Source organism: Glycine soja, chromosome 9, assembly GCF_004193775.1.
Source record: "Glycine soja cultivar W05 chromosome 9, ASM419377v2, whole genome shotgun sequence".
Lineage (NCBI taxonomy): Eukaryota > Viridiplantae > Streptophyta > Magnoliopsida > Fabales > Fabaceae > Glycine > Glycine soja.
The window spans coordinates 4,252,409-4,272,213 of NC_041010.1; the positions used below are offsets into that span (position 1 = coordinate 4,252,409).

Below are 19,805 nucleotides of genomic sequence, written 5' to 3' on the forward strand. Positions count from 1 at the left end.
TAATGAAATTGAAATAAATGTTTTTCGAATATCATAAGTTCATTATTCCTGCCTTTCTTCCAAACTCAATTGATGGATAAATTTTCTCTCTAATGAAGATGCGTTCATTCTTTAGATGTCAATCCAAATTTTAATGTTTTATGCTCACAAAAATTGATTCTTAAGATATCAATATACGTAAAAAAATTATCAGCATTACTTAACTATGCTTGTAAAGAAAATTGTCATATGTCACATATATACCCCCCACACAAAAATAAAAACAAAAATCACCTTTGTCCTCTTATTTTGAAACCAATGCTTTATTTGTGTTGACTCAAGTCCAAGTTCCTTGGCTATTTGATCTCCTTGGGTTTCCTCTGGATGTGGGCAACGCTCGAAAAATCTTTATTTCAATAAAATAAAATAAAAATTACCAAATTGCTGTTATTGTATTCATATATAAGTTAAATAACAAATTAAAATGAATGAGTTATTTCAATCTAGCAAAGGTACTCGTACGCTTAAGAATGGGTAAATCGACTTAAAAATTATCCAAAACGAGCAAACCCTAGTGATTCATGACCATATGTTAACTTCAAAAAGGTTGTAATCAATAGAAGAAAATCTTCATAACCATTAAACTAAATTGTAAGCAAAGCAAAATCACCATCTCATCGAAGAGATCAAGAAAAAAACAATGAAAGTTAAGAGAGTTACTCTTCCTCAATTCACATAATAAACTTGATTAATTAGAAATCCCCAGGATAAATTTTAAATAACCTACACTACAATTCCCCCAAAGAGTATCAATGATCTCACTATGATCTACTCCTTGGTAGCATTTTCATACCTTTTACCCATAAATCAAGATTGATGGGTTCCTAAAACCAAACAAATAAAAATTTAAAAATAAGAAGATAGATCTTTAAAAACAAAAGGAGAATACTGTTAACAAGCAAAGGGAACTATACGTACACTTCAAGTTGAACTTGTTGATCTAAAGTGAGTTCGTAAGATAGCATTTTCTCATCACCACTTAAACCTCTAGAAACTTCCATTGAAAGATTCAAATTTCTTAACCTCGGAGAAAAGTCACTTCTAAAAGAATGAGGGTTATTTTCGTTTTATTCCTCTTTGTCTCTGTATGATATGATATGCGATCAATTTATAAGCTATTTTATATAAGCCCCTCATCCCTGAGAAATATTAGATGTAGAAAATATTAACTATTTCCCTAATTAATAAAATTTGTATTTAATTTTAAATGATAAAACACTTTTAACCATATAAGCTTCAACAGTTACATCATTGATAAGACAGAGCTAAAGAAGAAATTATGGAAAATATTGATATATAATGTGTAATGAATTTGGAAAAATGTTAATTGGAAATAAATGCATTGTATACAAGAGAAATGGAAGTTTACAAAGCATTCCATATATCAAAATAAAGATATCAGAAAATAGATATTAAAAACTGTAAAGGGTGAGTGCACACATAAAACAGAAAAAGAAAAGACTCAAATGTTAATGGCTGATAAACTTCCTACAATAATTTTGGTTCAAAATAAGCTTAAATATATTTTGGTTCATAATGAATTGTCGAATTTAATTTGTTTCTGGTTTCCAATAATTTTTTAACTTTATGATCCCTAACAGTTATTATTTTTTTGCTTTTAATTCCTAAAGTCTTATTTAAATCACTTTATTTCACTTTTCAAAACATTATGTAAAGAAATTTACAGAAAAAAATATTACGGGCCAAAAAGTTAGAAAAATATTAGGATAAAATCCAAAAATTAATCAAGGATTAAAAATATTTTAATCCTTCAAAATATACAGTTAAAACTCTATAAATTAATAATGTCAAGACCGGAGAAATTTATTAATTTAGAGAGTTATTAATTTATCAATAAATTAATAATTATTAATTTAAAGAGTTTTTAAATAATTATATTGTACATACCAAACAAAAAGACAAATTAATCTATGCCTCTTAGAATTACGTTGCAGCGAACCTTGGGACTCAATGTAAATTAGTAACTACTATGTTCATATGCATTAAAAATCAATAATGACTTTTGAAATACAGTAAATGTAAACAAGAGGAACAAATGTGTTCAATGTATTATTAAGCAAGTTTGGCATATATAAATTACATGAATGTGTTAGAGTATTCAAACCATATCTCACAAGATGACTTCTCATCTAAAAGGTATTGCAAAATCAACTATGTCAGATCAAATACGTAAGGAGTTGTGTGAGTACAAGAGAGATAATCCGGCAAGCACACAAAAAGACTTGCAGAGATGGCTTGAGGGAAAATTTGAGTTGAAAGTTAGTCAAGAAACAATATCAAACACACTTAAGCGGTCAAATGACTATCTCTCTACTGAAATAGAAAAGGGAAGAGCAGAGATCAAAAGACACAAACCAGCAAAATATCTTGACATGGAGAAGGTTGTTTATGAGTGGTTTCTCCAACATTAAGAACGTGTGAATATCACAGGAGAATTAATTTTGCAGAAGGCAAGAGATACAATGAAACTCGTGTACCCTCATGATGATTCAGATTTTAACTTCTCTATAGGATGGCTTGGGAAATTCAAGCACCGACATGGCATAAAGTCATTTCGTCGTTTTGGCGAGAATGAGTCTGTTGATGTATAGAACATGGAGCAGAAATTGGTATCGATTCGGGAGAAAATTGATCAGTTCCCTATGAAAGATATTTTCAATATGGATGAAACTAGGTTCTTTTATAGGCTATAAACTGATCATTCATTGGCAACAAAACAACTTGAAGGAAGAAAACAAGATAAAGAAAGGCTTACGATAGTTATTTGTTGCGATGAAGATGACTCTGAAAAAATCCTTTTATGGATTATTGGGAAATATGCAAAGCCTCGTTGCTTCAAGAATGTCAACATGAATAGCTTGGATTATCAGTATCGAGCTAACAAAAAAGCATGGATGACTAGTGTGCTTTTTGATGAATATGTTCGTTCATTTGACCAAATGATGCATGGTAGAAGAGTTTTACTTGTGGTGGATAATTGTCCAGCACATCCAAGAAATATTGAAGGGCTAAGAAACGTTGAGTTGTTCTTCTTGCCACCCAACATGACATCAAAGATTCAACCTTGCGATGTTGGGATAATAAGAGCTTTCAAGATGCATTACCGTAGAAGGTTTTATCGCAAAATATTGGAAGGTTATGAGGTGGGACAATCTGATCCAGGGAAGATAAATGTCCTTGATGCTATCAATTTGGCAATCCCAACTTGGACGATAGATGTTCGAAAAGAAACAATAGCGAATTGCTTTCGACACTGTAAAATTCGTTCAGCTAGTGACGTTGCAAGAAATTTGGATGAATCCACTTTTGATGAAGAAACTCAAGACCTCAAGACTATGATCAATCAATGTGGCTATCGTAATAAGATGGATATCGACAATCTAATGAACTACCCAGGTGAAAATGAAGCATGTTCGGAGGTTCAGAGTTTAGAAGATATTGTGAGTACTATCATTGAGAACAATGCAGAGGATGATGGCGAAGATGATGATAAAATGTTTTTGGAGCCTGCTACGTGAAAGGAAACACTTATGGCGTCGAACACTCTTCACAACTTTATGATACAATACAAAAATACAACTCCTGAGCTATTGGATACAATAAGAAAAGTTAGAGATGAGCTCCAAATAGACTTGAACTTTAAAGGAAAACAGACAACTATTGAATCATATTTCAATAGAGTGTAATATATTTTTTTTCAGTTTCTATGAATTATTAATTTATGATTTTCTTGGGACCAAAAATTATAAAGGGATTTCACGAAAAATTACTATCTTATTATTTTATCGAGTTTTTCAATTTTTTACATTGGCCCAAGTCGGGACCGGATAAATTTATTATTTTAGAGAGTTTATTAATTTATCGAGTATTAATTTAAATATTTTCTACTGGACTATATAATCAAAGTTTTAATTTTTAAAATACTAAAAAATGAATTTATGTTGTATACATGGTATATATATCTATATATTTAGTATATCTGGGAAACTATATGAGACCGTCATTTTGACCATTTGTATCTTTAGCATATAAGAAAGTCATTTTATATTATATTAGCATGAGACAAATAAATATTGATTTAAATGATTAAAATTATCAACCTATTTGAGTAGAACTAGATTCAGATTTTTTAAGCAAGTCTCAAGTTTGACTTTGATTAATATCATAAAGACTAATTATTAGTAAAATTGATAAATATTTTACACCAATATAACATAGTAAGCCAAATAATCAAAGTTAAAATATTTAAGTTACATGCTTAAAAAAGTCAATATGACTTTTTTCTTCTTCAAAATGTCATGAGTTTTTAAAGTGATCAGTTTTGTTTTTCTCATTATCATATAAAAAAATTCTCATTAGAAATGACCCATGTACATAGTTGTCTTTAATAATAATTATTTTATAAAAAGAATTAATTAATAATGGCATTAATATATTACTAGTGAAAATTAATTCAATTATTAATTATTTATAATAAATTAATGAAATTAATGAGGGTATTAATGAAATTAGAATTTTATTATTAAATACTAGGTAATTAAGATTAAAATAGAAAATGTTATTGTATAATAAAAAAAACAAAGTGAAAATAATATAGTCTTGTATTTTTGTATATGGTCCTGTGGAGATTGGTCTTGCTCTCAGAACCAAATTAATCTATGAAAAGCTCTACTTCTTTTTTGGTTAGGAAACATGTGCTCAAACTCTCGAACAATAGGGAACGTTGCAAGCACTAATTTATTCACTAGCCACTTTTGAAGAAATCTATAAAAGAAAATCTTAACACCCTTCCACTATGTCTTGGAAGACATTAGGAAAAAAAAATGACTTTGGTGTGAAGAAAACATAAAAAGAAGACTCTACAATTTGGTTAAAACAATTTAACATTACTTGGTTAACACAAAGTCAATCATTACCAAGGATACTATGAAATTCAATATTAAATTAACAAGAAACAACTTATCTTGAATCACAAGAAGACAGTCTATACAAACATATATTATTCTCGGTAAGAGTAGATATAGTCGACAAAAAGGTAAAGGTTTAACAAATAGTTATATACGATACATACAATCAAAAAGAAATAAAAGAATGGGTTACTCCTAAGTCATACAACACAACTAGGGTTCTTGATTTTGGAAAAACATACCTTGAATTAGATTGTCACCCCTTTGAAGACCCTCCCTTTAGCATGAGGTGTTGGGTTGGGTGCTCCTCCCTTTTTCAAGTTTGGACAGTCCTCGGTGAAGTTTAGCAATTAATATGCTAAAAAATCATTCAGTTTCAAAATGGGTGTTTATGGGTTGGATTAGACCAGATTTAGTTAACCCCATTTTTAAATAGATACAAATTTTTTTAGGTTGGATTGCGTTAAATTTGTGCAAATTTTTTACATATCTAATCCGATCATAAATGGATTGGATTAATCGGATCTCAATATTTAAAATAATTTTTTAATTTATTAAAAATTAAACTTTTTTAGAATAATAATTTATTTTTGCTTAAAACTTTATAAGTATGTAATGACTAAATACACTAAAAAAAGATTAAATTACATTATTTGATTAATAGAATTAATTATTTTAATGATAATATAATATTTTATTTTATATAAAAATAAAGTATTAAAATAAAGTATTGTATTAGTATGAGAAAACATAAACAAAATTAAGATAAAAGATAAAAATAACAACTCAAAAAAGAAAAAAAAATCATGGATGATTTAATTTAATAAACTATGTGAACTAAAAATTAATGTGTTCTGAATTTAATAATTAATTTATATATAATAATAAATTTAATTATATGATTTGAGTTGAGTTAGGTTAAAAAAGAAATTACTCAACCCATATATGATCGGGTCTTAATTAGATTAGATTGAATTTGACCCAAACACTTAAAAATTCAACCCAATATAATTGTATTAAGTTGGATCACGGGTTGATTTGGATCCGTCAATACCCTTATCATTCTGACAAAGCATATTATCCTATATCCTTCATGCATTTAGTATATCCTTCAAGTTTGGGATTCACAATTGTCACATTCTTCTTACTATACAGTTTGTGCATTTTTGTGTTTGGATTTAGATTTGGATTTGGGGTATAACAATTTTTTACCATTTTTAGTTGCTAGAATTTATTTTAATACACCTAAACAATTTCTAAGGGTTTATAACTAGTAAATAATGAACTGTCACCAAAGAAGAATATAATTAATATCATGTTATCAATTAACAATGATATTTGATGGTTTGACTAAAAATATTGATGGACAAAAACATCAAGACTAAATTTGATAAAAAAAAATTTATTCAAATTCTAAAAGTGAAAAATTGAAAAGTTCAAGACTAAAAACACAATAACCCTAAATTAAATACTATTCAAAAAAAGAATTTGATTTTTCAATAATTTTTATTCAACTCAAATAAAATTATCTCTCATGATAAAAACATAGTTTTTATACTAAAATAAAAACAAAAACACATGGAGTGAATGAATTGCTACAAGTTATTCCAATTTAAGCAATTATTTAAAACTTAGTTGAATACTCAACGTAGATTTTTTTTTTGGTTTACCTTGAATAGTTCTACTATATCTTGAATTAAAGGAAAAAAAATCTCTCGAGTAAAATTGTGGGATAAGTAGCCTATTAAGTCCCTAGAGGGTTACAATTTAATTTATATATTTTTTAAATCACCAATTTAATTTACAAATGGGTAAATATTGCAATAAATTAGTTCAATACTTTATTATAAGTCTTGTATGTTTTGAGCTAATAATAAGTAATATATTTGTGGGATTATTTTGACATTAAGTGCATAGTTTGTTGTAATTTTTATACATTTATGAACTAAATTGCTCATTAAAAAAATGTAGGATTAAATTGTTAATAAATAATAATTCAACAACTAAATAAATTATTTATCCAATATTGATTTCTAGAAATCATTTTGTTTATAAAAAAAGATAAATAACCAAATTATTCTTAAAAGTGTGAAACATTGATAAATTAATGCCACAAATTAGTCCTCATATTAAATTTGTGAGATTAATTTTGTTATTAACATTTAATTTTCAATAATTAATTTGATATTAAGTTATAAAGTTTAAGAATTAATTTATCATTAATTATTCACATAATTAATTTATCATACTTTTTTCATAAACTAAATTTCAATCTTTTCATCTTTCAAACAACTAATTTATCAATATCTTATACTTTCACGAACGAATTTAACTACTTATTCTAAAAAAAATAAAAAATTGTTAAGGGTAAAACGTAATTAATTTAATGCCAACCCAAATAGAAGTGAGCTGTGCACGGAGTCGCGTGACCTATGCTGCTGGGAACCGAAGACTGGATAACATTTTCTCTATACCATACAGAATTCCTCTGCTTAATCTACTCAGTCACTAGCATTTGCTGCATTACCATTCACTACTAGTTTTCCCACATGCTTTAACTAGCGCTTTTTTTTCTTTCTATTTTCATTATCCAATGGCTTCTTCTATTCCTCTTTATCAACCAACCAACACCTTATTCTCCAACACCCAGGTTCCAATTTCTTCTCTTTTTGTGTTTCTTCAATCTGAATCTCTTCCCAACCTTGTTTTCTTTCTGAACAGTTCAAAGGTTCGCGCCGTGGCTTCTTGTGGCGACCCAGTTACTCGTTTGGCTCTCGTGCTGAAAACAGAGCACGACCCATCAAAGCTTCGGTTGGTGCACCACCATTTCCCCTGTTTAAGCCTCCCCAAGTTGAAGAAACATCTTCCGAGGTAAATTTCATTTATTTTTTGTTCTTTTTTTCCTGTTTTGCCTCTGGCTTGTTTGCTAGTTGGTTGTTGTTTTTGATGGTTTGGTAGTAATTGACACCTAGGAGCAGTTAGAGTGAGTTATGTTTCCATAATTTGATGTGGTTTCATGTTGACAACACTTAGGCCATGTTTGGATGAGTTTCTTCATAAGTACTTAGAGGGAAAGAAAAATTGAATTCTTTTTCCATAAGCTCAAATCAACTTACGTGGAGATATAAGGTTCACCTAGTGGTTGGGGAAGGGTGAAGGGAAAAGGTGTAACATCTCAGAAGGGAGGGGAGAGGTCGCGGGTTTGAATCCCCTCAACTGACATATCTAACAAAACTAACAAACTAACATTTGCAGTTTAAAAAAAATCAATTTATGTACTTAACTTTTATTGAAACTTTCTAATCTATCTTATCCGGGAGCTAAGGTGTATAAGTTGACTAGTACTTCTGTGCTTGTCTTTATGCATTTGACAAAATAGCTAGTAAATATACAGTAACAATGTATGTGCCAAATCCATCCATATAGTTCATGACTGTTATATACTAAGAAGTTGATATAGATACATGGGCATATTGAGATTAAGAAAAGTAGAAATAAGTGGGAACATGATAGGGTCTAAAGTGAGAAGTAGAAAAGAGAGCTTATAGTGAGAAGCAGAAAAAAATGAGGGAAAATAAGGTTTACACCAAAAGCAGGAGAACTCTAAAAGAGATGCTGGGAAGATATGTAACTCAGAGGAAAGAAGTTAGGAATGGAGAGACTACAGATAGCTACAACGATCGGAAGTCTTAATTAATTAATTGATAATAATAATTTTATTAACAACAACAACAAAGTAGGGGGCATGGGAGGGAAACAAAGGTGGTAGGGAGCTGACACATGTCTAGCTAGAGCATTGTTTAATATATAGTAAGCAAATAGATTTGATGTATTTTTATGTTCATAACATTAACAGTTAAGAGTTATAAGGTTGATTTGGTGGTTGAAGGGAGAAGGGGGAGGGAGAGGTCACGAGTTCGAATCCCTCTCACTAACATTTTAACAAAAACTAACAATTAACATTTGCTGAAACAATTGGAGGTGGGATTTCAAATGGAGGAGGAATTTGTTTGATCATGAAAGTGATCTAGCTGTGAATTTTATGGAGGAGATCACTTCCATAACTATTCAGAGGCATGTTAAGGATATCATGATATGGAAAGCTGATCCTAGTGGTGTTTATTCCACTAAGTCTGCCTATAAACTATTGATAACCCCCTCTACCCCAGCCTCTGATGTGAGAACCTCAACATTACCATGGAAGATGAAAATTCCCCCAAAAGCTGCAGCTTTCACTTGGAGGCTTCTTAAAGATAGACTCCCCACTAGAGCCAATCTCATAAGAAGAAGTGTGATTATCTAGAACTCTGATTGTCCTCTCTGTGGCCAAGAGCAAGAGGAGGTGGGGCATTTATTTTTCAATTGTAAGAGGATAGTAGGTTTATGGTGGGAGTCCATGAGTTGGATACAGGTTATGGGACCTCTCCCAGCTTCTCTAGTTGACCATTTTCTTCAATTTTGTGATGGGTTTGGAGCAGAGATAAATCATAGTTCATGGTGTGGATGGTGGGTTGCTCTGACCAGTACCATATGGCAGCATAGGAACCTCCTGATTTTTCAGGACAAACCTTTTGATTCCCTGAAAGTCATGGAAGATGCTTTGTTCTTAGCCTGGTCTTGGTTAAAAGCTAGAGGAAAAGGTTTCAACACTAGTTTTAACCACTGGTCTTCCAATATCTCGGAATCCTTTGGTTAATCTGTGTGGGATAACCTTTTCAGTTGGGTTAGCTTGGGTTTTTTTGGAGGGCAGCACCAGAGGTGCTTTGTATTTCCTTTATCCAGTACCCCTTGTACTGTTTTTGCTTATAATAATATATATAATTTTGCCTTCCCAAAAAAAAAAACATTTGCTGATAAAATAAAATAAAAAAGTGAATGTTATTTCTGTAATTTGACGTGTTTTTATGGTTATAACACATAATGTGGTAGAGTGAGTGTTGTTTCAAATTTGATCTGCTTTTATGCTCATAATTCTTGATATTAAGATTCAGTACGTTCTTTCTTGAACGACCCACATTTGGATGAATTCTTCAAGGGGTTTCTGTTTAAATGAGATGTTTGTTGTGATTTTTCTTTATTTTCTATTTTGTTAATTTATTTGTTCCTCTAGTTGGAGCCTGCAGATCCTGATTTCTACAAGATTGGTTATGTCCGAAGCATGCGAGCTTATGGAGTTCATTTTAAAGAAGGGCCAGATGGTTTTGGTGTGTATGCTTCCAAAGATGTAGAGCCTCTTCGCCGAGCAAGGGTGAGTAGCTTCATTTAATATTGCTAGTTGCTACAAGTGATGTTACTCTACTTACGTTCTACCAGAGATATATCCTTTCCAATTGCTAGTGGTGGCACAAGTGTAAATGATGGCACATGAAGTCAACTTTCATCATTTTTGCACAATTAGTTATTTGTATAATATGTTTTAGGCTTAATTTCACTTTTTACCCCCAACAAATTAAATTGACACATTTTACCCTCAATTTTTTTAAAAACTTGCAAATTTTACCTTCCGTTGTTGAGCTGATGTGACATGCAAAATAAGCATAAAAATTGGGGGTAAAATTCACCAAAAAGTAAAAAGTTAGGGATAAAATTCGTCTAAAAGTGAAAAAGTTGGGGGTAAAAGTTCAATTATTTTAGCATGGCATGTTAGTTCAATGTCAAAAGGTAAAATTTGCTAGTTTTTTAAAAAGTTGAGGGTAAAATGCACCAAATTAATTTGTTGGGGTAAAATTCGCCAAAATGTAAAAAGTTGGGGGTATAAAGTGCAATGAAGCCTATGTTTTATGATTATATTCTTAATTCTTAATAGCTGTCCATGGATGATTTGCCTAATGTTGTACTTGGGCAGGTTGTAATGGAAATTCCTCTTGAATTGATGTTAACCATAAGCAAGAAGCTCCCATGGATGTTTTTCCCTGATATAATTCCCTTGGATCATCCAATATTTGATATTATCAACTCAACAAATCCAGAGGTAATTACAATCTCTTCTAAGTTCATTTCATAATAAGATATAACCAATTTGCTTGGTTGTTTTCACTTTTCATGATAAATACATACATTACCAATGTATCACCCTTTGTTTTAACTATTGTACCTGCTACAAAAGTAAAAAATGTTCTGGTTATCTGCTTAATGTAATTGTGCAAATCTTTGTGGCAGACAGATTGGGACCTAAGGTTAGCATGCCTTCTCTTATACGCATTTGATTGCGAAGGCAACTTTTGGCAATTGTATGGCGACTTCTTACCGAGTGCAGATGAGTGCACTAGCTTACTTCTGGCTTCAGAGGTGTGCATAAAACAAACTGGTTTTGCATCATTGAACCATGGTTTGATTGTGGTATTCCCTTTTCGAAATTATTACTGATCAATTCTTGATATCAAAGGGAGATCATGTACGTAGTAGATGTTTCAATTCCCACTTAATCTGCTGTTTCAAGGTTTTTTCCTTGAAAGCATTTTGATGTGCAGTTTCTGTGTTGAAGTTGGATCATATTATAAGACTAGGAAAAGTAATTATTCTTAATAATATATGAGCTAGTTGTTTAGTTTCTTTCTGGTTTTCTGCTTAGATTTTAGAGACACTTTGCCTAGTTCTTATCTTAAGATATTTGTAACTTGTAACTCAAGCCATTTTAGGTTTTTATATTTTGTATTTCTTATGGAAACCTCAAAGATAACTCATTTTTGTTGAGCCACAAGATACATATCAACTCTCTTGAGTTGGTCTGGATTAATCCTTTGTAATTTTAAGATTTTGTTGTATACACTCACATGCATTTGAGAATGGCTATATTTTGAAACTTACAATACAGTTTTAGTAGTAGTTTTATATCATATATTGATCTGTATCACCAGGAGGAACTTTTGGAGCTGCAGGATTCCGATCTTGCTTCCACTATTAGAAAACAGCAACAACGAGCCTTAGAATTCTGGGAGAGTAACTGGGTAAGGAGAATTTTTTTTGTCAAATTTGTTAGTCTCCCATTGTGCATAAAACTTACGATGCATTAACAAATTGTGTTAATCTCATTTAGCACAGTGCTGCACCCCTTAAAATAAAGCGTCTTGCACATGATCCTCAAAGGTTCGCTTGGGCAGTAGGTATTGCACAGTCACGATGTATTAACATGCAAACGAGAATTGGTGCTCTAAATCAAGAAGCAAATATGCTGATTCCTTATGCTGGTGAGCTCAGTTCTTCTTAGTTTGTGTGACTAAATATGATACTTTTTATGTACTCTTATAATCAAACAAGTCCCTTATCTTCAAATTTCACTTTAGTTTTATTTTCTTAATGAGTTTATTTATTGTGATGTCACTTACCTGTTTCAGGAGAAAATTTAGAAATTTAGAGAAAAAAATTAAACTGGAGAAAAGAAACATACAAAACCAAGTGTTATTATTATTATTATAAATTTATAATAGGAGTATGTACTACTACAGGAGGATTTAAAAACCTTCCCTATTTTAGATGTTCATTAATATTTAAAGTTGATGAACCAGTGGCATAAATTTGTTCATGGGACGGATTTTTTTCTCTGCCTGGCAGAACAAAGCATCAAACTCTTTGAGAAGGGAACAAGTGTGTAAAATGTGTACTTACTTTCTCTTGGGGGAATTTCTTTCTTTCCTTTTAATAATCTGATGTCTGAACTGTAGATATCAATAGAAATGAAGTTTGTAGAGTGATTGGAATTAATATTATGGGTTGTGAGATAGCTATGAGCCTTTTCATTTTCTCATTGACTTTTTTTTGTATTAAATTTGATTTGATTTCCAGTTCTAAAAAAAAATCTTTATCCATTCATTGTCATTGCTTAACTTGTTTATCGTCTTGTTAGAATTATAACAGTTTTCACATTTTTTTCCAACAAATTAGAATACAAGTAAACTAACACTACTAGGCAGTCCTTGGAATTATCTGTTTTCCTTAAGATGACCTTTGTAATGAGAAGAAAAAAAAACAAAAAACGACATGGTTGAGGGAAAGAAGCAGGCAAAAATGTGTAAAAGTTGATTTATATATATTACAGGTGGTGGAAGTGCTTCTTACTTTTCCTACTTACGATGTTTTTTCAACTAAGGTCATTGACTAATTTGGTCTTACTTTTCAGATATGCTGAACCATTCATTTGAGCCAAATTGTTTTTTCCATTGGCGTTTTAAGGACAGGATGCTTGAGGTTCTTATAAATGCTGGACAGCGCATTAGAAAGGGAGATGAGGTAAACCATTTGATTTTTCTGTGAAAAATATGTTCAGTTAATTACCCTTGTATTATTCACTGTGAGACATGGACATCCTGATTATGCTGTAAAAAATTGTAACAGATGACAGTTAATTACATGAGTACGCAGAAGAACGACATGTTCATGCAAAGATATGGATTTTCATCACCTGTGGTAACTTTCTTGATGAATGGAATATTCTATATCTTTTTTGTTCTTTATCCTGAATATTTGTGGGCAGAGACCTATGGAAATACACATTAAATTAAAAGAGAGTGGGGGTGGTGAAGAAAACTCACGGTCTAACTCAATTGGTTGAACAAGGTGCATGAGTTGTTGAAAAACCCCTGACATTGTCTTCGATTCTCACAGATAAAAAGAATCTCACGTACTGAAAGCCCATTATAGGTGCCACTGTCAACCATGCTCAAGTGTTGGCTGTGGAACCACCATGTCAGTTTTCCTCTTTTCTTTTAAGCGACATCAGCAAAGTCTAGCTTTTCCTTCATTGTATTTCTAACTCCTCTCACCATGGTTATGTTGCTGCATTTTAAGCATTCATTCAATACTCTTAACTGCATCTTTTCACTCTAACTTTAACCTTGGACTCTCAATGTTAACGAAGAGTTAGTAGTTTTCCTTGCTCTAGGAAAATCGTATTAAATTATTTTAGTTTGATATAAGTTTATAACCATTTGATATGTACTTCCATTTGCAACAAGCTACTTTGTGTGCCTTTTCTAAATCCACCATAGATCCAACCCAATTCACATAAGAAACTCTGTATTATGCTGTAAGACTTGTCCATGGTCACTATAAAGTATGTCATATGCATTGAAGTATTTATATCATGATTTTGTTATTTGATTGTTCTTGTAATGAACAATACATGTAAACTACCTGTTTGGTTTTTAGATCTACTGAATTTTGAAATGTAGTTCTCAGAGTTGCTTAAAATTGCAGAATCCTTGGGACGAGATCAAATTCTCAGGCAATGCACGTATTCATTTGGATTCCTTCGTGTCAATCTTCCATATATCTGGCCTTCCTGAAGAGTATTACCATAATAGTATGGGCAATATGAATTTTCTTTCTGGAATCTGCTGTTACAGTTTTGTCTATTCAAATTGGCATTATTTAGGATATCGATATGAAATTTATGGCAGATTGTCTGTCAAATGCTGGGGATAGTTTTGTTGATGGAGCAGTCATAGCTGCAGCACGAACACTGCCAAGTTGGTCAGATGGGGATGTGCCTCCAATCCCTAGCGTGGAAAGAAAGGCTGCCAAGGAGTTGCAAGATGAATGTCAAAAGATGCTCGCAGCATTTGCTACAACCTCTAAGCAAGACCAGAAATTGCTAGGTAAATTTGGCATTCATATCCTTACACTAAAAGGTAGATTCACATAACTGATTGTCATAATAAATTTATTATGCAGTATGATTGCTTTCAGAGAATATGTATACATAAACCTGTTGACTTTTCTTTTATGTCAGTAATACACATGGGCTAGAAAAATGTTTTGGGGGATATTCTGGTTGACCTTGAGTCAGTCTATCAACATTGCCAAAACAAGTTACATTCTGAGTTCAGGCTACAACTCTACATGATTACAATTATATCTTCTGCATAAGCTTCATCGGTTCTATGGAGAGCTGGATCCATTGAGCCCCCATTGACACCTGCAAGTTCACTAAGTAGTACTTTTGTCTAGTATTTTAGTCAATTTACACAAATCCAATTGGGCAAAAGGCTCAACCACTTGTGTAGTGGAGCTCTTCGAACTATCACCTAAGGTTTATAAAATAGACATGTGATCAATCCTCAAGGGTTGACTCAATCTTGTGAAATTATAAGATCAAAATTTACTGAAAGCTCCAAAATTGTGTGACTTACTGACTCTAACTGAGATTTCATAATAAAAGCTAATTCTTAGCTTACACATCATGCTTGCAGGTTCCATGACAGATGCTACGAGGACACTTGAAGCTGCAATAAAGTATGCCATACTTACATCATCTAGCAGTTTCACTAGTTTTTAAAATTTTATTTTCAGCGACATCTTAAACCCTAAACCCTGTAATTATAGTTTCGCTTTGAATGCCACATATGCAGGTATAGATTGCACAGGAAATTGTTCATGGAGAAAGTTATCCAAGCATTGGAGATGTATCAAGAGCAAATACTGTTCTGATCCCAATCTACTAACAGGAGAATAGTCAGTAAGATTTTGTAGCACTGTAGTGTCGTGTATACCTGTAATCCTGTGTCACTTAAAACAATGCTCTTTATCCATTAATTGTAGGTTCTTCATTCTGTTGTGCCTTACCATTTCTTTGTGCCGTTCCTTGATCTAGTGTTAAGCAAATTAAAAAAAGAAAAAAAAAGTGTAAAATTATAGTTATATTTATGTAAAATTTCAAAAATACTTTTTTTTAATTTATTAATATATTACATTTTTTAATAGTAAATATTTTTTATTTATAAAAAATATACAGATTAAATAATTCGTATGAGTTATATCAAAATTAATTGTCACAAAATTTATTATTTAAATTTACATGCGCATTAAATATACATTAGAAATTTTAGTGTTGTGTATAACAATATTATTTATTTTAAAATATAATTGGTCTATTAGCTCGGTTGATTAAAGTGTTGTGCTAATGAATTATACAGATTACATTATTTGTGTAAGTCATCAATAATAAATGAAGGTATTGAGGTTCTCAAACATAGATTTATTCAGCTAAGGCCTAAATTCATTCAAGGTAAGCTCTAACACCAAATAAACAGAATTCAAACATGCGTGAAATTAGGAAATCTAAAATTGCATTTTAGACCAATACATGCCAGAGCAATCATAATTGCTCAAGAATGATTTCTATTGGTGGCCAGATCGTCTTCTCTAACTCAAGAAATTAGTAGCGGCTTTCAAAAAAATTATATACCTAACGCGTTGATGTACTGCATAAGCTGCGTCAAAAATGTGGAGTAATGGATGCAAGCAAGATGGTTATAGATTATTTCAAATATAACCAGTAGTAATATCATATGGAAAATTGAGCATTAGTAATAAAGAATGGGAGATTCTGCAGTCATTGCGTTATACGAAGAAAATATCAAGGAGTCAGAATATACAGGAATTTCTATTCAGATTGTTAGTTATCCAAATTATGTAACTATGCATTTAAAATAATACATGATCTCAACTGAACTTCTTGCACATGAAAGAGGGAAAAAGTTAAGATGAATAAATTAAAAAAAAAAGTAATATTTTACTATTCACTTTCTTTTACCAATAATCGAGCAGGTTCCATCTTTGAAATGATGGAACCTTCTAACATCTCTAAGGATGATTTCCCTGTCCATAATCTTTGATATGATTTTAGTGGCAACATGACAGTCATTGCAAACTCAAAGGAAAATGATGGTATTTTTCATGATATATATTAATTAAACAACGTACAAATACGTGAATATATATCTAAACTTGGGATTTACATGCCCAATCAAAAAAAGTTAAAGAACCAACTAAGGAAGAGTTGATAACAAAACACAACTCTCCCTTAAAATAAATTTTAATGTTATCACGTCGACTTGACGGTTCTAAGAAAACACTTCCCTCCAAGTCACCTATTGTTCTTCATTTGCTCCCATGAACAAAAGTTTGAGATCATCATAGACACCAATCACACGGTACAAAAATTGTAAGGGTGAGTTTAATATAAAAGATCAACAAACACAAATGACAATGATTAACAAGAAAACAATAACAATAACCACAATCATTCTCAATAATCCATCAGTTCAATGTACACTTAACAAACTAGTCATCAACTTTTCCATAATTCAAATCAATTATGCTTAGAATGATACATGTACATGACTCAACTCTAAAATGTAATGTGGTACCATTTATCAGGAAATAGCCTAAGCGTGTCCACATGACACTCTCACTTAGGAAAACTAGGCAGTAAGTGTCGATGTCACCTTGTCGTGCACAAGCAACTCCCTCTCCCCCCATGGTGATCAACCTGAGTCTCAAGGAAGTTCCAAACCAAGTGACATGTCTTCAAGTACAAGTATTTTTTCTCATGAAAAAATACAAGTATTTACTGACAAAGTTTATACTATTTTCATGTAATATGAAGTATGAAACATAAGAATCATCAATGCACTGACCATGAATAGTTAAAGATTCTAAGTCATCCCCCTTCTTTCTCTAGGGATGCTTAAAACTCTGTAAACATTCTATTTCCCCCCTCTAGAGATATCTAACATGGTCACTGCACCTGCCATGTACATACACAACATACATCATCACAATGGCATCATCAACATCAACATCATCTCATCACAATGGCATCATCAACATCAACATCATCTCATCTCAATGTCATTATTAACATCAACATCATCTCATCTCAATGTCATTATTAACATCAACATCATATCATCTCAATATCATTATTAACATCAACATTAATATCATCTCATCTCAACATCATCATTAACATTACAAGCAATCACATTCCACATACATACATATAAATTCATGTCTGGGATTCACATTCCCTAGGTCTTCAGCAACATAAACCTCATACAACAACAATCCATAATATCACAAGATTGATATTTTAAGGAAAATTCCAAATTAAAGAGGAGAACTATGGTATTCAAAACAAACTTTTATGCCCATTTAAACTTTAATGAATAAGTAAATAGAAGAACAAATATAAAATTTTGGGCAAAGTCTCCTCTGTAATTAAGATTTTTCCTAAAAATTACAATTATTACAACACAACATCATTAACAATTTCAATCATCAATAACAAATATATCACATCCTATTAGTTAAAAACACAGTTTTTCTTAAAACCAGCATGCACAGGGACGAACATACATCCTTATAATTGGGTTCTCTGATCCCAACTATGGTATCAAAAGTTGTAAACAAACAATAAACTCCTCTCACCTATCTATATCTCTTTTATTAGTTCCTTGTTGTGTTGTTCTAAGATCTCTTAGATTCATGTCCGTTCGTCCAAACGCAAAGCTCTATATACCAAATCAAAGATAATTTAGTATAGATTTCAAAGACAAAGTTAATATCAACTTTCGGGGTCTAACACTCATTCAATTTAAAAAAGGAGTTAAAGGGATGTTTTGAGATCCACATCAAAGAAACATCATTTTGAAATTCTAATCACACCACTATGACCAGGGTTCAACGAATGTTTCGAAAACGAAGTTTATTTTATAAAAAGGAAACTTTTATAACGTCTCATTTTCAAGGGTTTTTCAAAGTAATGTAAAAACATTCAATAATGGTACCCAAGTCACAAGAGATGCAATGATAGGCTCAAACTAACTAGGAGAAGGCTTAGAAATCACAGTTACCTCGAAGAAACCGCGAAGGGAGGATTGGAGGCTACATTCTCTATTGAATCCTTGAGTTGAGTTTTGAATATTCTGCTCCGATTAAAGTATTTCTTTTCGTGCAGTGGTCTTGCGGCAAGCAACGGTAGCTCGTGGCGGTCACCTGTGGTCGATGGCGGTAGGAGAGGAGGTTAAGGGTGTTGGATGAGGGTTTGGAGAAGAATATGGAAGCAAAATGGTTGTTTTATGCTCCTAGACGTATTTGTAGTTTGCAAGACTCGCCCAAGCAAAATTCTGCTCCAACAAATTTTACTGCTTCGATGAAAATATCATATCTCATACTTTACATATTATTTTGAAAATATCAACGGTCAAAAGGTGCAGACTTGGGTTACAAGCCTACAGTCCAAATTTGAAGGCAGTCCAACGGTTAACGAATCCAGGATCACAGTTTTATCAGAATAGCTTTAGGTCAAACTTGAAATCTCATAATTTCAACCTAAATCAATAAAACTCCACATAACTCAACATCCATATCAAACAAATAACACATGGCTAATTCACACAATATCTCAACTCATCCAATTTAATCAAAATCAAATAACACAAGAAAAACATCAAACATTTATTTTCGGTTATCAAAATTTCAGGGCGTTACACGTGACCCCTTCCCCCCCCCCCCCCCCCACATCCCCTCCGTTGTGACCCCCCATTCCCCCTTCCCCTTCGCCGCAACCCCCCTTCCCCTTTGTATGTATTATTTTTTGTTTGTTTTTTCTTCTTCATCATCCCCTTCTGTTGAGCCATGAAAATTATTCTTCCTCTTGCGTTTTGTTACAGTCACATTTGATAAATTTTGTTTTTTGAAAACTTTCTAGATCTGCACAGTTCTTTCCCAAGAACTGGATCTACACAATGAAAATCTTGAGGAGTGCTTTATTGTTGGAGATGGGAAACATCAGGTCTTTAGCTTAAGATCTATCTCCAAGATCTAGCATTAAAGATGCTCTAAAGGGTGCAGGGCTTGCAAGATAAACAAACCCACGGGTCTAGAATGAGCTAACACAGCAAACGAGTCTACAACCATATTACTTTCTCTAAACACATGCTTCAACTTGACAAAGCTAGTCTTAGCCACCATCATCTGAAAATGATGCGCCAGACTACTATAAGGGTGAGAAGGAGGACATCCTTTGTTAATGAGTTCCACAACTACTTTGGAATC

At 32.0% G+C, this 19,805-nt stretch overlaps 1 protein-coding gene and 1 pseudogene across 1 annotated transcript; both read left to right on the plus strand.

Moving 5' to 3' along the window:
• The first annotated feature begins 2,171 nt into the window (after positions 1-2,171).
• LOC114367356 lies at positions 2,172-3,803 on the plus strand (annotated as a pseudogene).
• A 3,573-nt stretch (positions 3,804-7,376) lies between these two features.
• LOC114425730 (protein PLASTID TRANSCRIPTIONALLY ACTIVE 14-like) lies at positions 7,377-15,529 on the plus strand. Its single transcript, XM_028392682.1, has 13 exons — positions 7,377-7,617; positions 7,689-7,838; positions 10,078-10,215; positions 10,813-10,938; positions 11,127-11,255; positions 11,825-11,914; positions 12,004-12,154; positions 13,084-13,193; positions 13,299-13,370; positions 14,160-14,265; positions 14,363-14,560; positions 15,155-15,197; positions 15,314-15,529. The coding sequence occupies exons 1-13, from the start codon at positions 7,561-7,563 to the stop codon at positions 15,390-15,392; spliced, it is 1,449 nt and encodes a 482-aa protein (XP_028248483.1). The 5' UTR covers positions 7,377-7,560; the 3' UTR covers positions 15,393-15,529.
• Positions 15,530-19,805: the final 4,276 nt, after the last annotated feature.